This window comes from Rattus norvegicus, chromosome 16 (assembly GCF_021556685.1).
Source record: "Rattus norvegicus strain SHRSP/BbbUtx chromosome 16, alternate assembly SHRSP_T2T, whole genome shotgun sequence".
Taxonomy (NCBI): domain Eukaryota; kingdom Metazoa; phylum Chordata; class Mammalia; order Rodentia; family Muridae; genus Rattus; species Rattus norvegicus.
In genome coordinates, this window is record NC_141549.1 from 9,457,297 (window position 1) to 9,483,773 (window position 26,477).

Consider the following 26,477-nt stretch of genomic DNA (forward strand, 5'->3'; position numbering starts at 1 on the left):
AAACTGCAAAGCTTCTGTAAGGCAAAGGACACTGTGGTTAGGACAAAACGGCAACCAACAGATTGGGAAAAGATCTTTACCAATCCTACAACAGATAGAGGCCTTATATCCAAAATATACAAAGAACTCAAGAAGTTAGACCGCAGGGAAACAAATAACCCTATTAAAAAATGGGGTTCTAGCTAAACAAAGAATTCACAGCTGAGGAATGCCGAATGGCTGAGAAACACCTAAAGAAATGTTCAACATCTTTAGTCATAAGGGAAATGCAAATCAAAACAACCCTGAGATTTCACCTCACACCAGTGAGAATGGCTAAGATCAAAAACTCAGGGGACAACAGATGCTGGCGAGGATGTGGAGGAAGAGGAACACTCCTCCATTGTTGGTGGGATTGCAAACTGGTACAACCATTCTGGAAATCAGTCTGGAGAATCCTCAGAAAATTGGACATTGAACTGCCTGAGGATCCAGCTATACCTCTCTTGGGCATATACCCAAAAGATGCCCCAACATATAAAAAAGACACGTGCTCCACTATGTTCATTGCAGCCGTATTTATAATAGCCAGAAGCTGGAAAGAACCCAGATGCCCTTCAACAGAGGAATGGATACAGAAAATGTGGTACATCTACACAATGGAATATTACTCAGCTATCAAAAACAACGACTTTATGAAATTCGTAGGCAAATGGTTGGAACTGGAAAACATCATCCTGAGTGAGCTAACCCAATCACAGAAAGACATACATGGTATGCACTCATTGATAAGTGGCTATTAGCCCAAATGCTTGAATTACCCTAGATGCCTAGAACAAATGAAACTCAAGACGGATGATCAAAATGTGAATGCTTCACTCCTTCTTTAAAAGGGGAACAAGAATACCCTTGGCAGGGAAGAGAGAGGCAAAGATTAAAACAGAGACTGAAGGAACACCCATTCAGAGTCTGCCCCACATGTGGCCCATACATATATAGCCACCCAATTAGACAAGATGGATGAAGCAAAGAAGTGCAGACCGACAGGAGCCGGATGTAGATCGCTCCTGAGAGACACAGCCAGAATACAGCAAATACAGAGGCGAATGCCAGCAGCAAACCACTGAACTGAGAATAGGACCCCCGTTGAAGGAATCAGAGAAAGAACTGGAAGAGCTTGAAGGGGCTCGAAACCCCATATGTACAATAATGCCAAGCAACCAGAGCTTCCAGGGATTAAGCCACTACCTAAAGACTATACATGGACTGACCCTGGACTCTGACCTCATAGGTAGCAATGAATATCCTAGTAAGATCACCAGTGGAAGGAGAAGCCCTGGGTCCTGCTAAGACTGAACCCCCAGTGAACTAGACTGGTGGGGGGAGGGCGGCAATGGGGGGAGGGTTGGGAGGGGAACACCCATAAGGAAGGGGAGGGGGGAGGGGGATGTTTGCCCGGATACCGGGAAAGGGAATAACACTCAAAATGTATATAAGAAATACTCAAGTTAATTAAAAAAAAAAAGACCACTGTCTAAGCTATCTATTCCGTGGGAAAACCCACAAAACTATGACAATAAGAACTATCATGAAAGATGGGATAAGGAATCTAATGTTGAAAAGCCAGTACCCTACATTTGATCAATTTCAATTCCTTATTTGAGACTGTCATTTTAAAAACAATAAAAAATAAGATTTCTGGAGACTCAGTGCTATCCCTTTTAAAATTTATCTTGTAGCTCTATTCTAACATTAATAAGAGGGGAGGTTGTGATTCTAAATGACTTTTATGGGCATACAGACATAAAAAGGAAAGTGGTCTCCCTTACAGTTTGGGTGGCTTGAATTCCTTTTGAATGCAGTCGTGTGGCACTGTCTCTCCACCCCGTGCCCCCCTCTGCCACTCTAGGTAGTTGATGAAGAAGGGTGAAGGCACAGGAAGAGCCCACCCACACTTCTCTCTGAACCTTGACACGCTGGCAAAGCTCTGGCCAGAGAACGGCATAAATGACATCCGGTGAGTGATGTCACAAAGGGTTCCACAGCCTCAAGCTCCTCACTGCAGACACTGTCTCCTCAAGCTCTGGGCCTCTACGAAGGAAGCCCATGCCACTAGTGCTGTGAAGAGGCCCAAGTCACAGGGAGAGACCACCGGTTAGGACTTTATGACCATTCCAGTTGAGCCACGCTGACGTTCCTCAGCTCTGGTGCCACAGCGGACGGAGAAGCTTCCAAACGATTCTACTCTTTCCTAGTCCTGGGGTTTTCCAGGTTTCCCTTTCCAGGGGGGGACCTCCCCACTCCACCTTAACTGAGGATCTGACTCACTTAACCTGAGATCACAATAAAATGGTTGTGTTAAGTCATCAAGGTTGGGCAGCCTGTCACTGACAGTGGATGAATGGACTACTCCCACCCACAGGGGACCCTGACCGTCATACACAACCTTCATGTCTTTCTGAAGTCAGACATTGCCTGTTGCTTTCAGGACCCACATTTAGCCCCCCACCTTCCACACACCCACCCCTTGGGGCTTTGGCCTCTTCACCCACAGACTGGTGAGCTCAGTTACCTAAGTTAGCAAATATATTGGTTCCTTGAGGTGGTCCCTAAGGGTGCCCTATGAAGGGCCGCAATGTGGAAAAGGAGTCCTCATCTAAAACTTCTGCAGAGGTCCTGTGACTGTCTCTTGGCACTGTCACCATGAAGGCACTGAGCACAGGGGCAGGTCACAAAGTCACCATGTCAACCTTCCTGTCCCATCATAACCCTACAGTGTTTTGTCCCAAGGTGGGGGAAGGACTTCTCAGGTAGTTGAGGGAAGGACACCCCACAGCAGCTGCCTCCCCGGTCCCTGTGCCCTGAGTACGCCAGATTGAGTACTACCTGGTGGTAGGTTAGAGGCAGTAATCCTTGCCCCTAAGTTCAGGCAGAGGTGGTGGAGAAAGATTCCACGTGACCTTCCACAGCATCCCAAGAGCTAGCAAAGTCCCAGGGCCAGTCAAGATCGTGAGGAGCCACAGTCCCTGCATGGCTTGCTTCGCACTCATTCTGCTCCTGCTCCTGTCGCTTCCTCCCACTTTTAAAACTGGGAGCCTCCGATACCATGGTCCTGGCTGGAAACTATTGCACCGCCTGGGCAAGGGCTTTAGAAATCCTTACCAAGAACATATGAGGCAAAACTTGCCCCAGGACCAATTGGGAGATGATTGTCAGAGTTCTTTCGACCTCTACCTTATCCTGGACAAGTGAGTTGCCTTACTGTCCCTAGGTAGCCCCCTGGGCATCAGTAGTAGATCATACTCTGCAGACAGCAGACAGACAAGGTCATTGTGATCAGACCTCAGGAAGTAGGCTTCTGTCAATGACTTACTTCCTGAATGCAGGGAGACCAGCAGTCCTTTCGGATGGCTCTGTCCCCACTGCTTTGGCTCTGATCAGTAGCCCCTCGGGCCCAGGGGCTACTGGGAAGTACCTTTTCGCTCCTGTGAACCACCCTCAGAGTGACTTTACAGAGGTCACCCCTGACACTGGGTCACTCTCCCAGCTTTGCTGTCCTGAGTGGGCTTTGTTTATGGCCATGAGGGTTCAGCGTCTTACTCCTAACTCTAGAAGAACCCTAGGGTGATCCTCCTTTTCCTCAGTGTGGTAGACAAACTTGGCTGGTCTTTAGACCCTTCCTAGCTGTCAAGGGAGGGAATGGGGACTAGACCTGAACCTCAGAGGGCCTCAGAGCTTCTGTCACTGCCCCTGACTTTAGCCATTTGACCCGTCTGTATTTTTCTCTCATTTTTATGCTCGTGTGATGTGCATTTTTCTTATCATGTCATTGCTTGCTAGCTTCCACCCCTATCAATTCCCTTCTCAGCTAATCTCCCTTTCCACGTTCACGTCTGTGTGTTTGTTTCCTAATGACCCAGTGAGTCCTCCTCGGGACCTCATAGTCACAGCAAATGAAACTATTTAGCTATCTGCTGTTCACTACTGGCCCTGAGGAGAGTCACCTTCGCTGATGGTCCAACATGGTCTGCAGCAAGGACAAGGGGGCAAGTTGCTTAAAAAAAAAAACCTGACAAAAGACTGAAAGACTAGGGGAGGGGGCTGGCTGACACTACCTCCCTACCTGACAAAGCTGTGTCACACCTTGACATATGTCTCCTTTGTCTTCAGATCAGGCAGTGTGGCCAAGAACTGGATCTACATTTATTCATTCGCAGAGGGTTTGGTGAAGAAATTCACGAAGTATGGCTTCTTCTGACTGTAGTCTCCTCTGGGCTTCAAGGGAGTGTCTCTCTGACAGAGAGCCTATCTCAGATTTGATGGACATGAGATTCCCTCATAGAGCATAGATCCAGGATGGTGTGCTAACAGAGTCAGAGGAGTGGATTGGGGAGCTTGCCAGGGAAAGACAAAGGAAAGGGGAGACACTCTCAGAAAAAAGGTTCAGGGTCTTTGAGAAACCGTGCTGTGAACTGAGTCCTCAAGGCTGGAAAGTGAACAGGGCCGGGCGTAACATTACTGACCACGAGTCTTATCAGACACAACTTAAGAGAGGTGCCCAGGCTCACAGGTTCAGAGGGTTTCAGTCCATCCTTCACAGGCAACAGGCATGGCAAGAGAAGCATGTGGCCAAGGCTATTCCCACCATGGCACACCACGAAGAAAGTAAGCGGCAGGTACAGGGACCAGGCTGCAACTATTAATGGTCTACACTTGATGACCTTCTTCAAGCAGCTAGAAACCATCTAAGTAGGCTACAGACACCTGAAACAGTGTCACCAGATGGAGAACAAATGCGCAAAGCATGAGACTGTAAGGGATGTTTCCAATTCAAACTATAGTTAGCTTCAATAAGTGGGTGATCCCTTAGGCTAGGGAGTCAAGGTAATTCAGAAAAGGCTAGGAGAAGAGGACTGTGGGTAGCTTGGAGACAAAGCCATAGTAGACCTCCTGCTAAGCCAAGGAGATATGAGCCACAGTGAGAGAGAGGAAGGGGAGGGGCGGTGTATATGTGAAGGGTTTCTCAGAGAGAGAGAGAGAGAGAGAGAGAGAGAGAGAGAGAGAGAGATCTTGAGTTGGAGGGTGAAGAAAGGTGTCTGTGGTAGTTTGAATATGCTTGACCCAGAGAATGGCACTATTAAGAGGTGTGTCTTGTTGGAGTAGGTGTGGAGCTGTGGGCGTGGGCTTAAGACCCTTGCCCTAACTGTCTGGAAGTCAGTCTTCCCACTAGCAGCCTTCAGATGAAGATGTAAAACTCTCAGCTCTGCCTGCCTGGATGCTGCCATGCTCTCACCTTGATGATAGTGGACTGAACCTCTAAACCTGTAAGCCAGCCCCAATTAAATGTTGTCCTTCTAAGAGTTGCCTTGGTCACGGTGTCTGTTCACAGCAGTAAAACCCCAGCAAAGACAGTGGCTACAAATGCAAAGAATTTGATATCAGGGTTCAGGGACGAGAATACCCCCCACTGGCGAGTGTGGGAACCTCTTTGCCTATTCAGATGTAAGTGTATGTACATGTGAAAGAGAAAGGGGTAGAAGGGAGAGAGAGAGAGAGAGAGAGAGAGAGAGAGAGAGAGAGAGAGAGAGAGAGAGAGAGAGAGAGAGCATGGGATGGATCAGGTTATCCTGACACTCTTCTGTGGACCTGTATATCTCCATAGGATCCTTTGCCAATTTTACCTTAATGTCCTCAGTGCAAACGAGATGGGGTGGGAGCAGGGACTTGGTGCCTGTCTGCTCGCTGACAGGTTGGTGATCTTGTGTTGGCTTCTCAGTGGTTTATGCTTTTGTCCCCAGCCCTAACATGCGACTCTCCATCATTACCTACTCAACAGAGGCTGACGTTGTCCTGCCACTCACCTCAGACAGGTAGGTGCTGCTCTGAATCCTGAGGCTAGTCTAGTGGCCAGGATACAGGGATCTTGAGGAAACTGAAGGTTTGTAGAGACCTCTGGGGTCTCCTAGCATTGGCCTTGCTAGGAGGCTTATGTGCCCTAATGACTTCCAGCCTTAGTTTACTAGCACCCTTGAGCCTGTACTTAAGCAGAATGGACCTGATGCTTCTAGAAGTTCTCCACTTCTGAATCTTACCTACGCCCTGCCTATAATAACAGATGGGACCCAGGGTGCTGGTGAGGTATGTATGTTAGTGCCTTTAGAAACAACAGCCTGTGTGCAGCCTGCTGGGAACAAGCAGTTCTCTGCTTAGAAAAGTGGAGCAGGGAAACAGCTGGAAAATCCTGAGGGAAGCAGTGGAGTACGGGGAGGACGCATTGGGCCCCTGTGATCATACGTAAGGAAGCCTCACGATGGGTCATGAGTCGCCTGTGCTGAATCACCATACAGGAAGGTATGAGAGTGGGTAGCCACAAAGAGAGGTGTGTTCAGCTGGGCTTGGAATCCCGGAGGCATGAAGCTGGGGCTTTTGACTGACTGGGAGGGAAGGTCAACTTTGGGTGCTCTTCCAGAGACCTCATCCAGGGTTAGAGAAATGGAAAGAGGTATGGTACATTTAGGATTGGGGTGTCTGGGCGTGTGAAAAACCTCTGTCCTCCGTCCTAGAGAAAATACAGGAGCAGGGAGTGAGGTAGACCAGCCAGCCACAGAGAAAAGACAAGAGTCTCTAAATTTATGGACATATTGCCCCAGGTCCATCTGGGAGGCGGGGCAGGAAGAGACTGGCTCTCAAGGGTCCAGGCAAGGCCTGGTATAGTGTACTCTTGTGGCTTGGTTTTAGGAAGACTTGATTAGAATCGAGTGGCAGAAAGAATTCCTGAGGGTGACTCTGGCAGGGAGCACAGAGTGCCAGTGGGGCCTGGGAGAGGCTGGGCAGGGCAAAGGGTTGTGCTGGGCTGAGGGGAGGAATTGAGTCTGGGCTGGGTGGAGGGTTGGGATAGGCATTGTAAGACAGTTGACTAGACCAGGCAGAAGGATAGACTCTAGGGCCAGGCAGAGGGGTAGGTGCTGAGATGAGAGAAGGCAGGGGTAGGGCAGAGAGAAGGAGCTGGGCCAGGCTGTACAAGGGGGAGAACTGGGCTAGGCTGTTCTGGCAAACAGAGGAGGACAGAACTGGAGTTGGAAACCCCTGGTTTGACCACCATTGGGCATGCTGAACGTTATCATCTTCTTTCATAGTGGGGTATGCCTGAGCCAGGCATGGGGCTCTCAGACCTCAACCCGTAATAAGTCTTCTCTGTTCCCCAAGGGAAGCCACCTTTGAGTCTATTGTGGATCACCTTGCTATGCCTGCTTAGCCTTCTCACCCTGGATTTTCCTGAACCTCAGACCTCTTGCCACTGTCAATCGCCCCCACACCACCTTTCCTTTCTATTCTCTCTAGAAATGAAATCCACAAGAGCCTTCTCCTGCTTAAGAACATAGAGCCTCAAGGACTCACACACATGCAGAAAGGACTTATAAAGGTACAGACACCTACAGCTGCCTCAGGATAGAGTACCACTGGGGTCATTTCGCTATGTCACCACTGGTTTCTCTTGTTGTTTTGTCTTTTGTGTTCGTTTGTTTGTTTGTTTGTTTGTTTCCATTTTTTGCCAGGCAAACGAACAGATCCAAAAATCCGCCGCAAGAGGTGAGCAGTCTGCACCTTCAGCGAAGCAGAGCCCACAGAGCTGAGCCCCCTACTGTGGTCTGTGTGCAGATCTTGGACCTCTTCAAGTCTGACTCTTGAAGCCAGTGCTCCTCTCCCTGCACAGCAGACCCCTCTGAACACAGCACCCTACTTGGGATGCTTCTGAGATGACCGGAAGCTGCATGGGGTTCTCCCTGGTCCTTGGCCTACAGATGCCGGTGAATAGAAACAAGAAAGCACAAGGGACGAGCAGACTGAGGACCCTGTGCATAGAAGCCAGGGCTTGGTTTCTCTCTGGCTCTCAAGTCTTCTCTTCTACCTCTTACTTTGTCAATTTCCTAAGCCCGTGAATCAAAGATGCCCAGTCAAGACCTATGTCCCTGTGGACCACAGGCCTTAGTACATGTCTGGAATGTGTAGAGTCCAGTGGGGAAATTGGTGAGATGCCATTGAGTCCCTTGCCTAAGGCTTTCTGACTTGTGGTCTTGCGGTGAGGAAGAAGATATGCATCGTTAATATAGCGGAAGTCATATGTTATTATGCTGAGGGTCATCACATAAGGTCCACACACTGAATTCCTAACATCGGTCCTATGCCTATCTCCCCACGGCTGCTCACCTGTGTGGTTATATCTTAGCTGAAGGTCAGGTCCAGTCTCTAACAGAAGTCTCTGATCTGAGGGTTAGGATCCTGGAGGAGACTCTCCAGTCACAGGGCAGACCAAGGTGGCATATCTCTCCAGATGTGCCGATGTGCGTTGCTCTTGGTCCCTGATTATCTACTCTCCAATGGGTGTCATGGGGCTCTAGGACTGTGTCTGACTGTCTTGGATGAGTGATGTCGCTGCATTCTGGTTATCAGCTGCAGCTGTGCAGGGTGTGGTAGGATCCTGACTCAGGTAGTTTGTATGTGACTAAAAGGCATTGTTTTTACTGTACTCACTACAGGTCCTGACTCGCTGGGCTTCCTGCTCCTAATAAGTTGTTCCCAAGGATGTGCCTAAAGCTGGCCCCAGACTCCACCTGTCTTACTAGGGCATTCTTAGCAAGGAAGGCCTTCTTTGCTCCCCTACCTGCCTGGAGAGAGGCTAGGCTTAAGGCTCAATAACCAGACTGCCCTTAGGACAGAGGTTCCATAGCAAGGGGAGGAGAGGCCAGGTCTGCTGGTAGGGTTCCAAACTCTTCTGGCTCCTAATCTGTAGACCAGGTAGTAAAGAAAGCCTTCCCTTCACTGCGAGACCAAGGGCAGAGGTTACCGCAGAGGACGTGCTGAATCTGCAGCCTCGCCCCCTAAGCACTCCCTAGAGGCTTTCCCACCCAGCCCCATGTACTTACTTCTGGTTTCTTCTGTAGGCCACAGGGCAGTCAGCGTGATTGTTGCTCTAACTGATGGGCTATTGCTGCTAAAGCCATATCTTGACACTATGGAAGAGGTGAGTCCAGTCCACAGGTACCGGCTCTGCCTCTGCTATTTGGGGATTTATTTTCAGCACCTTCCTTCTTTTTTAGGCCAAAAAAGCCCGGAAATTGGGAGCGATCATCTATACCGTGGGTGTTTTTATGTACAGCAAACAGCAGGTACTTCAGACCAAGTGACCAAGGGCAGTGCCCCTGAATAGCCTATCTGAGCAAGATTGCAAAGGCATCTGTTCTCACAATACCAAGAGGGTGGACTGTTCACCCACCCAAGGGCCAGAATTAAGTAAGCCAAACCCTTATGCCGAGTGGGCCGGAGGAGACTTTCCCATTCCTTAACTCGGGGCTTTAAATGAAAGCCACTGAGTGCCCTCACATCACCATGGCCCCAGTTCCTGTCACGGGTTCTGGGAACCTGTTACATCATGCTTCTCATTCCTGGCTCTGAGGTTCAAAGAAATTATTTTTCCTATCCTAGTTGGTGAATATTGCAAACAACCCAAATAATAATTTTGGGGTCGACGGAGGCTTTGCTGCCCTGGATAGTGTCATTGACCCAGTGAGTATGTGGCATGTGGAAGACTGTGGAAATACTGTCTGCATTCCCTGAGGTCTACTATCCAGCTCACCCCCGCTTCTCTCCCTCCCTCCCTCCCTCCCTCCCTCCCTCTCTCAGCTTGTGTCCAAGTCCTGTGCTGAAGTAGTAGCCAGGCAGCCTACCTACATGTGTGCGAAAGGTAAGGGCGGAGAGGTGGTGGGCAGATGGAATCCCTGAAAAGCTTTGTGCACAACCACATACATGTACAAGGTTTGCATGGGGTGCACAACTTGTGTGCGACACTTTCATGATGTGTGTGGCAGACATGGCCTGTGTGTTTTGACAATGAATATCGATCATCAACTTGACAAAGTCTAAAATTACCTAGAAAGCAAACCTCTTAGAGTGATCACGAGCAAGTTTCTAGACTGTGTTCTCTGAAGTGGGAAAAGCCTCTCTAAATAGAGGCAGCCTAATTCAACAGCTGAGTAATTTAAAAAAAAAAAAAAAGCGAGCTGTGCACCAACATCCATCTCTCTGTTCCTCATGACTATGGAGTAAAATAACCAAATGCCTCAAGTTCCTGTCAACATGACTTCTTCCCGAACATGATGAACTGAACTCTTAAAACTGCGAACTAAAATAAGCCCTTCCTTTGCGTTTATTTTGTCTGGCAACAAGAAAAGTAATAGAGAACACTGGTTTCAGGAGTAAGATTGTTACAAAATTGTGTCATTCTTAAGCCTTTGAAAATAGTTGGCAGGAAAGAAAAAACGCACAAAGGTTTGGAACTTTGAGACAGAAAAGCCCGAAAATGCTCTAAGCAAAGCTTAATAGGTTGTTCTAACAGAAGTTTGGAAAATCAGTATGCCAAGGGAAACACTGACAGTTGGAAGCCTTTAAGGAGCCTATCAGGAACCTGGGTAGAGTAAGAAATGTGGCTATATATGTCCTGAGCGCTTGAGTGAGCTGTGTTCAAACTTCACGGACCAATTTATTACAGAAGAAATCTCAAGATGTAAAATAGCACACAGGGTGTGTCACGGTAATTTCTCTCTGGGTCTAGATGAAGAATAGAGCAAAAGGGATATGGAAAAATGTGCTATTTGACAAGAGAAAGGAAGGAATTTTAAGGTTGTAAAAATGCTAGTACTGAGAAAGCACCTGTAATTGTTTAAAGTCCTTAGTGATGTTAAAGAGAAATCCAATCAGAACTAGGACAATAGGAAAGGACCCTGAGGGCAAGAGGACCCCAACACCAACACCACCTATACACTGGTCTACCTTTTTTTTTTTTTTTGGTTCTTTTTTTTCCGGAGCTGGGGACCGAACCCAGGGCCTTGCGCTTCCTAGGTAAGCGCTCTACCACTGAGCTAAATCCCCAGCCCCCAGTCTACCTTTTGAAATGAAATTTTTATAAAAATAAAATAAAATTAAAAAAAGCCTGAACTCAGAAGGGTTACCAGTTCAAAAAGAACTTTCTAGGAAAATATTTTCTCAGATTCAGCAACCAAGATATGGAGATGCCACTACAGCTTTGTCCCAAAGAGGCCCAACTTCATCCCGAGCTGACAGCAGGACTAGACAGTATCATTTATGTGGTACTGGTCTTGTGGACACACAAGATGCAAGATTGAGGAGATAATGGAGTCTTTTGAGAGCTCCCTAGGCTACCCAACTTGTAGCAAGATCAGAGTACCAGAGAGAAGAGACCCTAACAGACCATTGTTGAAAGCTGTGCAAAGTTGCAATGGAGACCCCAGCACGTTAGAGATGCTAGAACCATCGAAGAATGCTGCAGGAATATTGTGGAGCTGGCCAAAGAGATGCTGTGTGTGCTGAGGGAGTCAGAGGCTGCCTGCTGAAAGGCAGGGCTACCCAAGCCCTTTGCACCTTATGGTTCCAGTAGGAGCTGACACATGCTGGATTTCCATGATGGCTTATACCCTTGAACTGTGAGTCAAAGGAACCCCTTCTTTCCTAAGTTGCTTGTTTGAGATACTTTATTACAGTAATGAGAAAGTAATCGATACATTTATACTTGAGGGTGGGCTGTGCACATGCTCTTTCTATGTGGAAATGTGTGTGCGTAGGAAATTTGGATTGTGTGTGTATGTGATGTGTTGGTGACAGGGATGGTATGCATGTATATGATGGATAGATGTATATGGGTGGTATTTTTTATACAGTGTAAATATGGGAAGTTGAGTTGGAGTCATCTGTGTTAAGTATATGCCCTGTGTGTGCTGTGTATGTCTTGTAAGTGGATAAAGAAAGGAGATGACTGTTCCTAGGTATGATGGAGGAGAACGTTTATTGTAGATAAAAGGGAGACCATAGTCAGAGGCAGGGACATCTGGGAGAGCCCAAAGCAAACATGCCCAGACTGAGCTGAGCTATGTGAGGGAAGAGGAGAGGGATGGACCAAGAGGCCAGGAAAGGTAAAGGAGTAGAGAAAGGGCCATGTAACCCAAATGGCTGGATTATATAGGGAAGGGCATCTGGGGGGAGGGCAGCTAGCCTCTGGGCTGGAGAGGTTTAGGGTAAGGGGCAGAGTGTGTGGGCCATATCCCGTCTGAGGGATGCTGGGAGAACCCTGAGGTCAGATCCACTTTGACGTTACATAGGCACCTCAGCCTTTTGTCCTGGGTTTGAGACCTGACAGTAGGTAGAAAATCTAAATGCAATACTTTGTGGTAAGGCTTATATGTGTGCAATGTGTCTTGGGAGAGTATTATGGGAAGGGGGATACATGTGTGGTTTAATGTGGGGAAGTGAGTATCTGTGCTATAGGCGATGTTTGCGGACTGCCTGACAGAGATGTCTTGTGTGTGGTAAGTGAGCTTTTGTGTATTATGTGAGCAGTGTGTAAATGTGTAACATATGTGATATGATAGGACTCTGGGAAGGCTGTAGAGGGAACGGCTCCAATAGGCATGGGAGGAGAAAACCTGATATGTAATTGTGCTTTGTATGTTGGTGTGGAGTTCTGAGGTGCGATGTGTTATGGTGTGGAGGGTAGATAATGCATATGTACCACATGGTGTGTTTATATGACATGTGCTACATGTGTGAGTTTTAATGTGGCATGTGGCATCTAGTATATATGTATGGGATTAATGGTACGCATTTATGTTGTCTGATATATCGGAGCAGCCTATGTGATATCTGTGGTATTTTTACAACTGTGAGTATGGAGTAAATCAAGTGTGTTGCTTTGTGTAGGGCATAGAATGTGTCCATGTGTGAGTATATGTGTGGGAGTAAAAAACTTGGTGTGTGTGCGTGTTTGTGTGTGTGTGTGTGTGTGTGTGTGCTACACATGATATATATGATGAAGCATGGTGTTTGTGTGTTTATATTTTATGGATACATATTCCATAGGCAGCATGCATGCATGTGTAGTTTATAATATGTATTATAGTTAGTATGTGTGTGGTACACAGTACATACAGTATTGCATTATCTATGTGTGTGTATGAAGGTGTGTGTGTGTATGTGGGGAATGAGCACGTATGGAGTGACTAGGCTTTAGGTATAGTATCATGTGCACATGGAAGGAACATGCTGAGATAGCACTGGGATGCATGTGCAGTTCCCACCTATTTATCTCAAAACTAAAGGTGTCATTATAAGGCTGGGAAGAAGGTATTTTTAAAACTCTCAAGGAACCCCTACAAAGTGGTATTGAGCCACCAGTACATCCAGCTCACCTTGACTTTGCTAGAAAGAACAAGAGAGCAGCAGAGGTAGAAATATCTGTGGAAAAGTGGGGGGTCGTGTCTGCAGGTGACAATGAACCATTGAGCATAGCAGGCATCCGTGTGGCTCCTGGAAACATCCATGCCTCGCCAAGATAGCCACAAAGACAGCCGTGCTTATTTCACCCAGCATTGTCACGGCTAACACCTGACCGCCAGGACCAGAACTGACAAGGATGGCCTCTGTCCATCACAAGGTCCCTGCATCACTGTGACACTTTCCTTAGAGTCTCCATCATACTGTGGCATTGGTTAGTGAGTTTCTGAAGGAAAGATATCTTTCTTTGTCAGCACCTGCACGTAGACTTGTCCCGTACAGGTAGCTGGAACCTGTACCCTGCAGAAGAAGGAGACAGAGGAAGCCTTGAGCCTCTTTCTCCCACTGTGAACAGCTAGGTCTTCCTCTGCCTGCCAGCTCTGGCAGCAACGTCCTGACCTCCATAGTCTTCAGTGGGAGCCCACGGCTCCAGGCTTGAGAAGACAGGACTGTGCTCACACTGAGCTGTGCTCCCCTCAGCACCTATGTGAGGCAAAGTGCCACCATGTACGTGGTAGCAGCAGTGTATTCTCCGGTGCACAGAAATAAGCAGGGGTAGTGTGGTAGCAGGCATAGCATCTAGAGGCTTAAAGACGTTGCAGGCAGAAATTTGTCCTGATATTTGCGTCCTAGTCATTGGTTTGGGCTACTCTTGCTTCTCCCCAAGTTGTAGAAGAGTCTGAGGACGGCTGTGCTGAGGGATGAAGGGAGGAGTGCTTCTGCATTAAAAACAAAAGCAAAAACACCCAGTTGTGCAGCCCACCTGCTTCTCTCTGTCTTGGAGCACACAGGCCTTGGTGTCTGGACAACTGTGACAAATCCCAGGGAAAAACATCAATTGTCACTCTTCCCTTGCTGCGGCTGAACCAAGGTGACAAGTGCCTCCAGGCATCAGCTTAGCCACTGACCTGTTAAACTGTGGGCCGTCTTGTGCAAAACTGCCACGTAAGAATACCTATCACCCATCCAAGTACTAACCAGGCCTGTCACTCACAAGAAAACCTACAGAATCAACTAACCTGGGCTCAGAGGGACTCACAGAGACTGAACTGCCAACCAGGACGCATGCGTGGGACAAACCTAGGCCTCCCACACACATCTTACATTGGGCAGCTGGATCTTTAGGTACTCCTAAAGCAGGAGCAGGGGCTGTCGGTGACTCTGCTGCCTGCCTTTGGATCCCTTTCCCTTAACTGGACTGCCTTAGCTACAATAGGAGAAGGTGAGCCAGGTCTTACTGCAACTTGATATGCCAAGGCTGCTTGATATCCATGGGAGGCCTCCCTTCTTCTGAAGAGAAATGGAGAAGGAATAGATGGGGCAGGGGGAAGGACTGAGAGGAGAGGAAGGATAGGAAAATGCAGTTGGGAGTTTAATTAATTAGTTAAAAACAATCACAAAATCAAACTTTTAAATTGTACCTACTGTGGAAGGAGGAGGAGGAGGAGGAGGAGGAGGAGGAGGAGGAGGAGGAGGAGGAAGAAGAAGAAGAAGAAGAAGAAGAAGAAGAAGAAGAAGAAGAAGAAGAAGAAGAAGAAGAAGAAGAAGAAGAAGGAGAAGAAGAAGAAGGAGAAGAAGAAGAGAAAGAGGAGGGGAGGAGGAGGAGGAAGAGAAGGAGAAGGAGGGGAGGAGGAAGAGGAGGAGGAGGAGGAGGGAAGGAAGAGGAGGAGGAGGAGGTGGCCTGTCACTTCCTTCCAGGGAAGCCCAAGGCTGCCTGTACCCCAAATGAAGCAGAATTTGCTGTTTGCTTGAAATGACATCAAAGTCAACCTGTGTGCTATGGAGCTTGAGGAGGAGCCTTGATCAACTACCCTGAGGCATCTGAAATGCATGGCGAACAGGAATGAGTGAGACCAGGGCCCCTAGACAGCTATGCAAGCAAATGAGAAAAAGGTAGAGGGATCCTGCCCAACTGTCCTCTCTGTGTCCTTTCTATATTGGAGTCAGTGTCAGGGAGCTGCTCCTCTGATGTCAGAAGATCTTGCTAAGCCCCAGAGTAACAGGGAAGACGAGGGAGTGAGGATGAAGAAGGAGGTGCTGGCCTCTGGCCCTGTATCTGAGGTGGCCCAGCTCCTGTGAGGGACTCTCAGGTGGGTCAGGGACTGGATCTATTCTCTATGTCCCTGTCCTTGCTCCTGAGGAATCTTGGGAAAGAACTGATATTCTTCCTTCTCAGTGGTACCACAGGTATCAGGTAGGGAGCTAGCCCCTCCCCAGTGCAAAGAAGGCCCTAGCTGCGCTACAGTGCCCATGTTGATTAAGGAGTGCATGAGGTCTCAGAGCAGGGAGGGAGGTTTCGGCTGAGTGGGTCTAGCTTGGGACACGCTGGGACTCTCTCATGGACTTTGAACTCGTTGGGTCAGGGATCACAGCAAGCATCCTTTCCTGCCCCCGGCTACGTTAGCACGGAGGCTCAGTGACGTCAGATGAGGATTTACCTCCCCCACAAGATGATGGTTCAGACACAGATGCTGTCTCCTAAGGACACCTGAGAGTTCCATCTTCAGGGTAGCCCTCCATGAAAGGTGAGACCAGAGAGAGCATGGCGTGTGCTCTTCCTTGCCCCAACGAGTATGTGTTGTTCTTGCAGACGCTTATCAAGTAAACATTAGCGGACATGAGTTTGACAGCATAAGCAATGTGAAGCAGGTTACGTGTAGATTCACGTTCAGTGACTCCAAAGTCGTCGGTAAGTCGCCCCTTGGTACCCCTGGGGTACACTGTTCCCACACGGCACCATTTCTCTAAGTCAGCCAAGCTTTCTGCTTTCCTGACCACGCCCAGTGGACGCTGGAGAGCTAAAGGCAGCATGCGCTGATGGACGAGGACTAATCACCTTGCCTGGCCATTGTCTCCCTTTATTCAAACATGGGAAAAAAGAAACCCTTCAGCTCCCAAAGGCATCGGGAGGCTGGCATGACACTGGCCTATCCCCCCTACAGCATCCATTTAGCCTGCCTTCTTGAGAGTCGAATACCAGAACCTAGAGTCCACAGGTAGAACAGAGCAGCAGCCCCTGACTGTCTAGAAGGTGCTGAAAAGGCCTTTCTAAGAAGGCCAGAATTACATCACAGAGAGGAAACAAGGGATTGAGAAATTGGAAGCCTAGCCAGTGGGGTATACAGCTCGGCTCTTGGCTTTTTCCCCCCAGCTCAGTGGACCAGGAAGTTAATGTGTCTCAAAGAGTGAGTCTTCTGTCACAGTTAAAAATGCCTCTCAGGCTTCCAAAGTGGTGAAAGAAAAATATCTATTCCCATTTGAGCCTTCTCCAGCTCAGTAAACAAGTATCCACCGACTTCCTGGGTCTAACCTCGGATGTCACTTTTGATGTTTTCATCCTCTCCCTGGACCCAGCTTGCCAGCAGGTCACTGTTACCTCCGTGTCCAAGCTGTATCTGGAGCCTTCCTAGCCCCTGGCAGACCTATCGCACTGGCAGTTAAAGCCCAGGTTTCTCCCCAGGGCCCACAACCCCTCACTCACTCCCTTCCGCAGCCCAGTATTCCGGCCTTGGGACCTCACCATTTGCCTTTCACTTCTCCCACCCTCAGATCATAGCCTGCCACTCCTAGCCCAAATAGCAGCAGCTCAGTCAGAATCAGTTTCAGTCGATGTGGTACACCAAACACAAGCACCGTGTCTCCTGCCTTGCTCTTGAGGCACCCATCTTAGTAGTTCACAACCTGCAGAGGCTAGCCCCCTAACACTCTCATCACTGGGCATCTTTAATTAAATTCCAGGCAAGGCATCATTTCGTGTGTAAATACTTCTGTTTCTTTAAATAAGATGTCATCTTTCTAAAAGAAGGGGCAAGTCACCTGAGCGTCCACAGCATGCCCCGCCCACCACTCTCTCTGCTCAAAGCACTCTGCCTTTTATGTGGTCCCGCATTTCTAGTTTTGCTCTCCTCCTCTCAATCCCCAACAGGGTCCAAGAACCCTAGCTACACGTGGGAGTGCTGACTTGGGGCTCAACAGGTTTCCTTGAACAAAAAAGTGCCAGGGGGGGGTAGGCAGTCCTCAGCCAGGGTCAGCTCTCAGGCAGGGCTGATGGTGGAGAAAGGACAGTCATATTGATACTCCTGTGTTATTTTCACTTAGATGAAACTCCCAGCGATGTGAGTGAAAACAGTATAACCTGTCCCGGACCAAGCATACAACACGAGGGAGAGTAAGTGCCCCTGGCTGAGGCCTTAAGGGAGTCCAGTGGCCAGCGTTTATCAGAGTAAGGAAGTGTCCTTTGCTGGAGACCTTAGTGGGGAGTTTAGTGGTTTGTGTTTGCGAGCTTGTGGAGAGTCTGCGGTGTCCCCTCTGCTGTAGAACACCTGCCTTCCATACGTGGGTTCCATATGCCCCGTTAGTGACTCTGGTAGTATTCAGGCTCTGCTGAGGGCAGGATGCAGAGCACAGTGTGTTGGAGGGTTCAAACCTGCATCTGAATATCTCCCTGATTCTTTAGCTCCTGGCCACTATGGCTATACGACATGCAGACCTCTTATGATGGCCCAGTATGCAACTGTCGCCATCACGGCAGAGGTTGACTCTTTATGCTTTGGGGAACAGTTTCTCCCTCTCTTGAGGAGCCCCCCCCCCCGCACTAGAATTTCGGTGTCATTACAGAGGAATGATAGGTGCAACGGTTTGAACAAACTGAATCTCTGGGGCCCTTCCCATCATCCAATCTCTTTTCTGTGCATTAGGGACATTTCTCTTCAAGTCAGTCTGAACGGTGGCACCTCCTTCATTGGGAAAAAAATCATTATAACCAATACCAACTGCTGGAGCCCTAGGGTAAGCTCCCAAAGATGATGCAGGTCCACGTGGAGATTAAAAGATAATCTAAAAGGAGTGGGGGGGGGGGACCCAAAAGCAGCAGCGACGACTGTGCGATGCAGTCTGCTGCAGTTTCTAGAAGAGCCACCTGGAACAAGTATACGTCTCTCTGCCAGAGACTGTGTAGGACGTGTAGGGTACACAGCACCTGCACACAGATGTTCCAGGCCCAAGAATGCAATGTTTCCACCAGCAATAGCCGAAGATAAGTCAGGGGATCAGATCCCCAGCAAATCCACTCAGGCCTCACCTCCACCCCAACCTTCTCCATGACCCCTGTCATTTACAGTGTCCTCACTCCCTGTATCCCCTCTCCCTGGCTGCCCCTCCCTGGGCTTACTACCACCAGCAGGGCATCCTCTCCCACTGTGGGGGGAGGGAGGGTGATGTCAGTTCAGCCAGGGTCCCTGAAGAGGAAAATGCTGTCCTTCAAGTACTACCTCTCTAGTTCCACGTCTGTCTTCCAAGCGCCTGAGTCCAGCTCTGTGTGGTGGGAGGAGGGAGGAAGGAGAAGGGAGGAGGGAGGAGGGAGGAGTATGCCCAGGAGAAGGAGCTTTGTGTCCACTTGTGACTATTCTTGAGTTCCTCTCAAGTTTCATGGGGAGATGTTAGCTTCTCGTGCAGAGCTGGGAGACACAGAGATCTCGATGCCTTGGAAGGTGGACCCACATCTCCTGGCCCTACCTCTTTATTAGCTCAACCGCCTGGCCCTTTCCCAGAGATCTGATCACCTATAGCCTAGTATACTGTGGCCAAGGCCACAGCGAGAACCACCATCCTCAGGCCATAAAGATCTCGGGTTCAGATCTCTCAGATTCTGAGCTGGAGACAGAGGAAAGGAAGACTGCCCCCCCCCTCTTATTCTAGGCAAGCTAGGTGAAGAGAGCATGTGTACAAATAGGAAGCAAGGGGTGGGCACAGGGAAAGAAGTCACTGGTGCTATCAGCCACAGGGAGGTACAACCAAAGATACAATCATCGAGCCACGGATAAAAGACCCAGACCAAGTCAGCACTACTTCCAAGCAGAAAGCACAAAGCCGCCCTGCGTTCAAATGGTCCTGGCTGCTATTCCTGCCAGCCTTGCTGGTGACCCTGCTCTTACTGTGCTGCACCTGGAAGCTTTGCATAAAGGTAAGCCTCTGCCGCCCCAACCTACCCCCTGTCCTGGCACGTACACGCATGCCCTCCCTCCAAGGAACAGTGCCATATGCCATACTATGATTCAACCTGCTGGCAAGCTCCCATCTGTTCCACCGTCCCCACATCATCCAGGGGAGGCACAAACTCTTAATATTAAATACCCAAACTCTAGACCAGCCTGCATTCTCAGAAGCCTCCGGCTTAGCTGACACAGAAATTCAGTCTGGGATGCTTGGCCTGGAAGCTAAGGTTGGCTCCAGAAAGAGGCCATCCCAGCACCCTTAGACCAGGACAATCAAGGATCAGCTACACATCCACAGGGTGTGGACCAAATCTCATAGGTGCCTGTGTGTGTCAAGGTGCCTGTGTGTGTCAGGACAGGACCCCTCACGCAGGGCCAGTGACCCCATGTGCAGAGTGATACCTATCAGGCAATATTAGGAACTCCTGGGGCAGACCTACCCTTAATGCCAGCTCCATTCCTGACCCCCATATATCATGAAGACCTCCACACTGGACTGCAGGAGTAGGGAGACAAAGCAAAGCCACTATCACCCACCAGGGACTTCAGTGTTCAGGATTGATTGATTGGTGCCAGTCACCAAGAGATGGGACCAGGGCTTGGCTAAAGCAGAACAGGATCCAAGGGTGACACTCTAGCATCCTGAGGACGGGGTGAGGAAAGACAGAGGAGATGGTGACCTAGGATGGAAGGAGCCCTCCAGAGAGCCAGAGAAGGGACAGGATAGTGGCCCTGGAGACAGTGTGCAGCACAGAGCTGTCAGGACCCATCTCCTCCCAGGGTCACAGTGAACAGAGAAACTGAGGACTAAGCTAGAGAGAAGGTGAGGAGGTTGCAGGAGGGATGGGGAGGTGGAAAGACTGAGCTTCCACCAAGGAAAAGGATGAGATGAGCCCTGCCTCAGTTGGGGCTGGCACAGGTGTACAGCATTTCAGCCATCGGCCTCTCCAGGGACCACACCTTGGTTCAGATCCCTTGTACCAGACATGGATGTGGTTGCCTTGGATCAGGTAGAGCCTAAAGGATGTAGCACCACAGGCACTGGGCACCCACCCAGGCATGCACTCCCAGCCCATGTCCCTGCTCCAAGCCAGGGAGGAGCTCCTCTGTCTTCAGGGCCAAGGCAGAGTCCACTCCAGCTCACCTCTGTCTGTTTCATGTTCCAGCCTAAGGAGAAGCCACCATTACCTCCCCAACAGTCAGAGAAGGTGAGTTAGGGGGCAGGGGGTGACACTGTATCCTGACTTTCAAGAGGTGTCATGAAGGCTGAGCCCAGGCTATCTCACTACTTTGGGGGTAAATAGGGGGGACGCAGATCAAAGATTATATGGGAAAGCTATGGGATTCAAAATAATGTTACCCAGACAACACCACTGCCAGGCTCAACATTTTCCCAGGGTTTTGGTAGCACAATCATCACATTGGCAAACCGCTCCAGCATATGCAGTCATCTGTTACTAAACTGTTATCTTTCAGTGGATCCCGTAGGACTCTATGTAGAAGACAGAGGTCAAGAATGGGTTCTTAGTACAGGGAAGGCATGTGTCAGATCCAGGTCTCCATCTCCAGGCTCAGAGGCCCTTCACTTCTTTTATACTTGTCTTCGTCATCTGCTGGAGGGCCAAGGGCTTCCCTAAGAGCAGCCTAGATGATCCAGGGCTGGGGAAGATAGGGATATCCTAACTGACCTGGAGCTGTGAGGGATGTCCCCTTTGAACACAGGGACCATATGCTGTGCCTTCTTCGGGGTGAGGGCCAGAAGAGGTAATGAAAGGTGGGGCAGACAGAACCTACTCCTGAGCCTTGCTGGGGTTGGAACAGATTCTCCGTCTATGTGAGACAGTGTTAGCTGCAGGGTAGCCTAGGAAGGCCAGAGCCAGGGCGAGGAGATGGTCACTGGACATCACCTACCCTCTGCACAACCTCCAGCCTAGGCTTCTGCCAGCAAGAGTGGCCTCAGGAGAACCAAGAACACTGAAGTGGATGTTGGCACTTCGGGAAACTTAATGTCTACAAACCATAAGGGCTTTGATTATTCATCTCATGATGGATCTCCCCAGCAGGGAGGCCTTCCATTCACTGCACAACCTTAGCTGACTGACCCCACCCTGCAGATGTTCTGCAATAAGACACAGACCAGTTCTTTTCAATTCTAGGAGCCAGAAGAAGAGAGCCCTCCTCCTACATCACCTCCTGCTCCTGATCCTGTTCCTGCTCCTTCTACTTCTGCTCCTTCTCCAGTCCCGTTGCCTGTCAACACAAACCCTACTGTGATCGTGGCCTGCTGTGGCTGTGGAAACAGAGGGGTGCAGGTGACTGGGGGGTGGACAGGCTGTGACCGTCTAGGCTTGGCTGGGGAGGGCAGGCACAGCCAATCTTCACAACAAATGTCTGAGTGTGGGAGGGATATAGGACATGTATTGCTTTATAGGACCTGTATCCCTGTTTCTCTCCAGTAACTAGAGGAGAGCACACACAGAGTGCTCCACAATCACGTGTCCCCCTCTTTTGCAGTGTCTAGTTCTAGACATGGCCACTGTGCCACATCTTGCCAGTCTCTAGTTCCCATGTCATTGATTCGGCCCCAACAATGTCGTTGATGCTACCCTTAGTCTGAGAATGAATGAGTCTAGATGGATTGGGTATATCGTGCAAGGTCAGGTACAATAAAAGCAGAAAAGACCAGTCCTGAGCTACCCTCTATCCGTGAAAACTGGTCAAAGGTCAGTGGCCCTGGCCAGCCTAGATCAAGGCTTCTCATCTGCAAGTAAAAGAGTTTATGTAGTGGTCCTGATGCCCACTGAGTAACAGGATGAAGGAAGTTGACATGGAGGTCTTAAAGGGCATCACGAGCTTCTTGTATGTAGTTGAGCCCAAGGAGTCAAACAACCATTTATAGGAAGCCTCCCTCCTAGGAGGTCCAGGCCACCCCAAGAAAGAGGGAAGGCACATAGCAGTCCCATACCCCAATATGTAGCCCCTACAAGGATCGAGAGAAAGGAGAAAGAGCCCTGCTTCCCTCCTGGCCTTGTAGTCTTTCTATTTTCTCTGTCTCTGTCTGTGGTAAGCCCATGGATTTCTCCTGAGAGCCCTATCTGCCCACCCCTGCCTGTGAGCAACAGAGAAACCAATGTGGGTCTCCTCAGAGGAAAATGGCCACTGCCAGTGACTTGCCCTACTTTCTCTATAGTGCCCAAGGGGCCTACAAGGCTGAAGCCCTGAGGTTCTCTACAGTTAGGCCTGAGTTGTTCTGGCCTCTCCCCCTTCCATACAGGGCCTGGCACATGGTTCCTGATCCTTATTGAGACATGGGCCTCTGGCCTACTTGACTAATATGGCACAAGTTACGACTTGTTTCCTTTTCCCAAGCCTTCACGAAACACATAGCTCCCTCTGCTTGCCACCACACACCCCTGGAGCTTCTGAACTTCTCCAAAGCCAGCATCTGACACATCTTACCACTCCAAACACTGTCTTGTCCCCATTTGTCCTGAATTCTCTGTGTTCTACCGCGACCACTCCAGACACCCAAGTCTCTCTTGGGAGAGGATGTGTTTTGTGTTCTTGGGACTATGTTGACAGAGTTCTAGGTAATTGGATCCAATGTCCCTTGGGGGCATCTCCCATGACACCCTGCTCTCATGGTCACATCTGCTTCTCAGGAAAACCTGGACACATGCTGTAACTACTTCCACCCAAGCTGCCACCAGATGCCATTGGTATGGTGTCATCCCAAAGCACAGGTAAGCCAGACAGAGGGAAGCCCTAAGGCACAGAATGACCACTTTTAAGTTTTATGGTTTTGCAGTTTAATGTGAGCTGTGTGTTGGGTGTTAGCCGGGATTTCTAGGTCCCTTCAGGGAGGCAGTGTGACATAAGTGGAACCTGAAGTTCCCTGTAGAGTACAAAGTTAAGTGTCAGCTGGGACCTGTAGTTCTTCAAAGCACGATGGAAGCTGTCACCTGCTGTACTCATGACTAGGACAAATAAAGGTGTCAGCTGGGGACTGTTAGGGCAAGGACTCACCAAGGCATCGGGACCTAAAGCTTCCTGCAGGACAGGCAGCCCATAGCACCAGGCTTACACATGTAGACCACTAGCCCAGCTTTTGGCAAGCTCAGCCAGCTCCCTGAGTGAAGACAGTCTGGGAAGTTTCACCTGGCTGGTTTTCTGCCTATGCAAGGGAGAACCACCTAAGTGGGAACCCACATAAGAACAGCCTTGAGCCCAGCCGAGCAGCAAGGAGTTGGAGCGGCACCCAGGGTTCCGCTACAGGGCATGCCACTCTTCCTGAAGGCCCCTCCAGGCAGAGCCTCACCCAGACCCTCTTTCTGTCAGGCAACAAAAGCAATAGGGATAAGTCCCTGGTGGGACTGAGGGTGCCTCTCCTTCCCTCAGGGGAAGGCTGTATCTAAGCTCCTCTTCCTGGCTGGGACTGGCACACACACGTGAAGACTTGACAGGGTCTCAGGAAGTTACTAAACCTGCACAGTGAGAACCTGACCTTGAATTTAGAGAGACCGCTTCCTAGAACGTCATCTAGTTGCTTCTTTGTTCTGGTTAATTCGCATGCTCTTTGTATCTCAACAAATCGTTAACCTAAGAAACTCTTTAGAAGTTTTAAGTTTAGCGCAAGTCTGGGCATTTTTATAGAAGACATAAGTAGTTTTGTTCACCCCTGCTGGAGCTGCTTGGAGCCTGGACCTCATTTCATCCTCGCAAATGCCTCAGAGAAACTATAACTTCCAGTTAGATAGACCTGTTCTAAGGACTTCCCACAAGCTAATGATTAACTGAACCAACAATTGTGTTGTTGGAAGAAAACTAGAGACCCTGCAGAATCAAGAAACTTTTCCACAGTCACGGTCAGGAACCAACCAGGCCAGCACCCTCCTGCATGGCTCCAGGATTCTTATTGTGTGTGTGCCACCTTCTCTGTCCTGCTCTCTTCACAGTTGGGGAAACTGAGGCACTGGTATTTAGTTTGGGGCTCAGCGTGGCAAGGTCACTGAGGGGTACAGCCATTACAGACCCTGTCCCAGGTCTCGTAGTGTCAGAATGATGAACAGAAACATTTGGACACTGCACCTTATAGTACAAACCATTGATATATGCAAAGTATTTATTAATATTCATATTGTGCGGGCCTTAAAGTAATCACTTAATGCCCAACATTTAGGATGTTCTTTGTTTTTGAAGTTCGGAAATAGGAGAGAGTCCAATTATTACAGACCTATGTAAACAAACCAAGTGGAAATAAGAATTTCTTAACCATGGAAGAGAAACGAAATAATTAGGCCTGTACAGCCAAGAGTGAATCCATCACAAACAAGCAATCATGGGGTCCTTTGAGGTCTTTGTCGACATGTCGTAAGTTCACAGAAAGACAGTTGGGATGATACTAAAAATAGCTTGTAGAAAATCTTTCATAGTCCTAAGGCAGATGCCAGATTCTTTTTTTTTTTTTTTTTTTGGTTCTTTTTTTCGGAGCTGGGGACCGAACCCAGGGCCTTGCGCTTCCTAGGCAAGCGCTTTACCACTGAGCTAAATCCCCAGCCCCCAGATGCCAGATTCTTTAAACACTCATGTCAAAGGGGACTTGACTGCTTCCAGCTTAATCAACAGTCAGAGAAATTCTCTGAAAATCCTGATTTACTCGTGAGTTCCGGGCCCCTGTAATGAGGATCCCACGTCCCCTAGCAAGCTGTGTACATATAAAGAAAAAGGGGAAACTTTAGAGGCGAGATCAGAAGGTTCACACAAATTACTTTGGGGCAGTAAACTTTGGTCCCAAGGAATCATAAAAGAATATTAAAGGGTCTAGAGGACAGTCAGCAATGGCACCAGCTCACCTTTGAACAGACTATTAATCGGTAGGTGTCCTTGAAGACATACTTTTGTGAAAGGAATTTAAAAAGCAATGTACCTTTAGGCCTCTGGGTTGCCACGGAGTTGCTGTGAATGTACAGCCATTGATGGTGTCTCTGTGGTGGTCATTGGTCCTTGTGGCCCTAGCAGTGTTTTGTGGTAGCTTTTCCACCTGAATGAAACTTCCACCTTCGTAAACACTCAGATCTCCCTCTTATAACTTTGGTTCATACTAAGACTTGACGTAAGCAACTCCATGTTGATTATGATTTGATTTGATTCAAAGGAGCATCCACAAGGCTGGCCCTGTCAGTCGGGTCTTGATGGGTCCTGACTTCACTGCCTTAAGTCAGGTAACTTCAGCCTTCTGGCCCAATTCCAGTGACATCTCTGTGTTTTTATTTTTTCTTTCTTTTTTTTTTTTTTTTTGTCCTTCCTCCAGGGAGGCTATCCCAGCTTCACTGTCATGAAACCCAACTGCTCACAGGCCTCCTGCAGTCAAAAGTTCTGCCTTTGCTCCAGTAGGGATTGTTTTCACCTCGAAGAACCATCTTACCCTACAAGGATTGTCCTTCAACCCAAAGAGGAGTATTTCAATGGCCCACGGGCACGCTACAGCTCAAAGATCCGCTTTCAAACCAACCAAGAAAGTCCCCCGGCTACACAGTCTATGTACTCAAAGATGTGCCCACCTCCCAAACAGGAGGGCTACGCTTTCAAGTCCCCACAGCCCCCACGCCCAACCAGGTATACCAAGTCTCTCTCCAGGATGTTACCTCTGCTCTCTCCCTATACCCGACAATCTGTAGACTCCTTTAGTCACACCTATCCTTACCCCCCAATCTCTAAAGGACCAAAATTCTAAGTTTAAGAGGCTTTTGTCTATTGCATTGGACACACGTATCAGGTCTTACTTAGATCTTAGTGAGAAAGCTCTGGTGTGTTGCTGATCAGAGAGTCCCACGCCTAGGGAGATGCTCACAATCTGAGGTAAGCTCCCTGGTCCCACTTCCTGCCAGTGTGTTTTCATCTCTCTGCAAAGGCTGAGACAAGCCTGATCTTTCACAAAGGTCCTTGTGGCACAGCCCTTCCTGCTCTCTAAAGACTCTCCTGAATCCCTCTCCCTAAGTTCTTTCAAAGACAAGAAGAGTTCAAGTTTTCATCTGGATTGCACACTCCTGCTTTCCGTTTCTTAGATTCTTGAATTTTGAATGTTTTCTGGGAGGAAATAAAACCTCTTCTGGAAGCAAGACTCCTCTTTCTAGATATGTCATGTGCTTCCCCATGCCCGTGAGA

The 26,477-nt window shown here is 48.9% G+C and overlaps 1 protein-coding gene across 2 annotated transcripts; it reads left to right on the top strand.

Moving 5' to 3' along the window:
* Nucleotides 1–2,791: 2,791 nt before the first annotated feature.
* Nucleotides 2,792–26,427, top strand: Antxrl1 (ANTXR like 1). Of its 2 annotated transcripts, none has more exon segments than NM_001432827.1 (17): nt 2,792–3,227; nt 4,150–4,221; nt 5,778–5,849; nt 7,321–7,402; nt 7,536–7,569; nt 8,922–9,001; nt 9,078–9,146; nt 9,463–9,543; nt 9,661–9,721; nt 15,911–16,009; nt 17,419–17,488; nt 18,018–18,108; nt 19,097–19,282; nt 20,480–20,521; nt 21,470–21,625; nt 22,976–23,056; nt 25,624–26,427. In NM_001432827.1, coding segments are annotated over 17 exon segments (1,917 nt in total). In that variant the 5' UTR covers nt 2,792–3,009; the 3' UTR covers nt 26,047–26,427.
* Nucleotides 26,428–26,477: the final 50 nt, after the last annotated feature.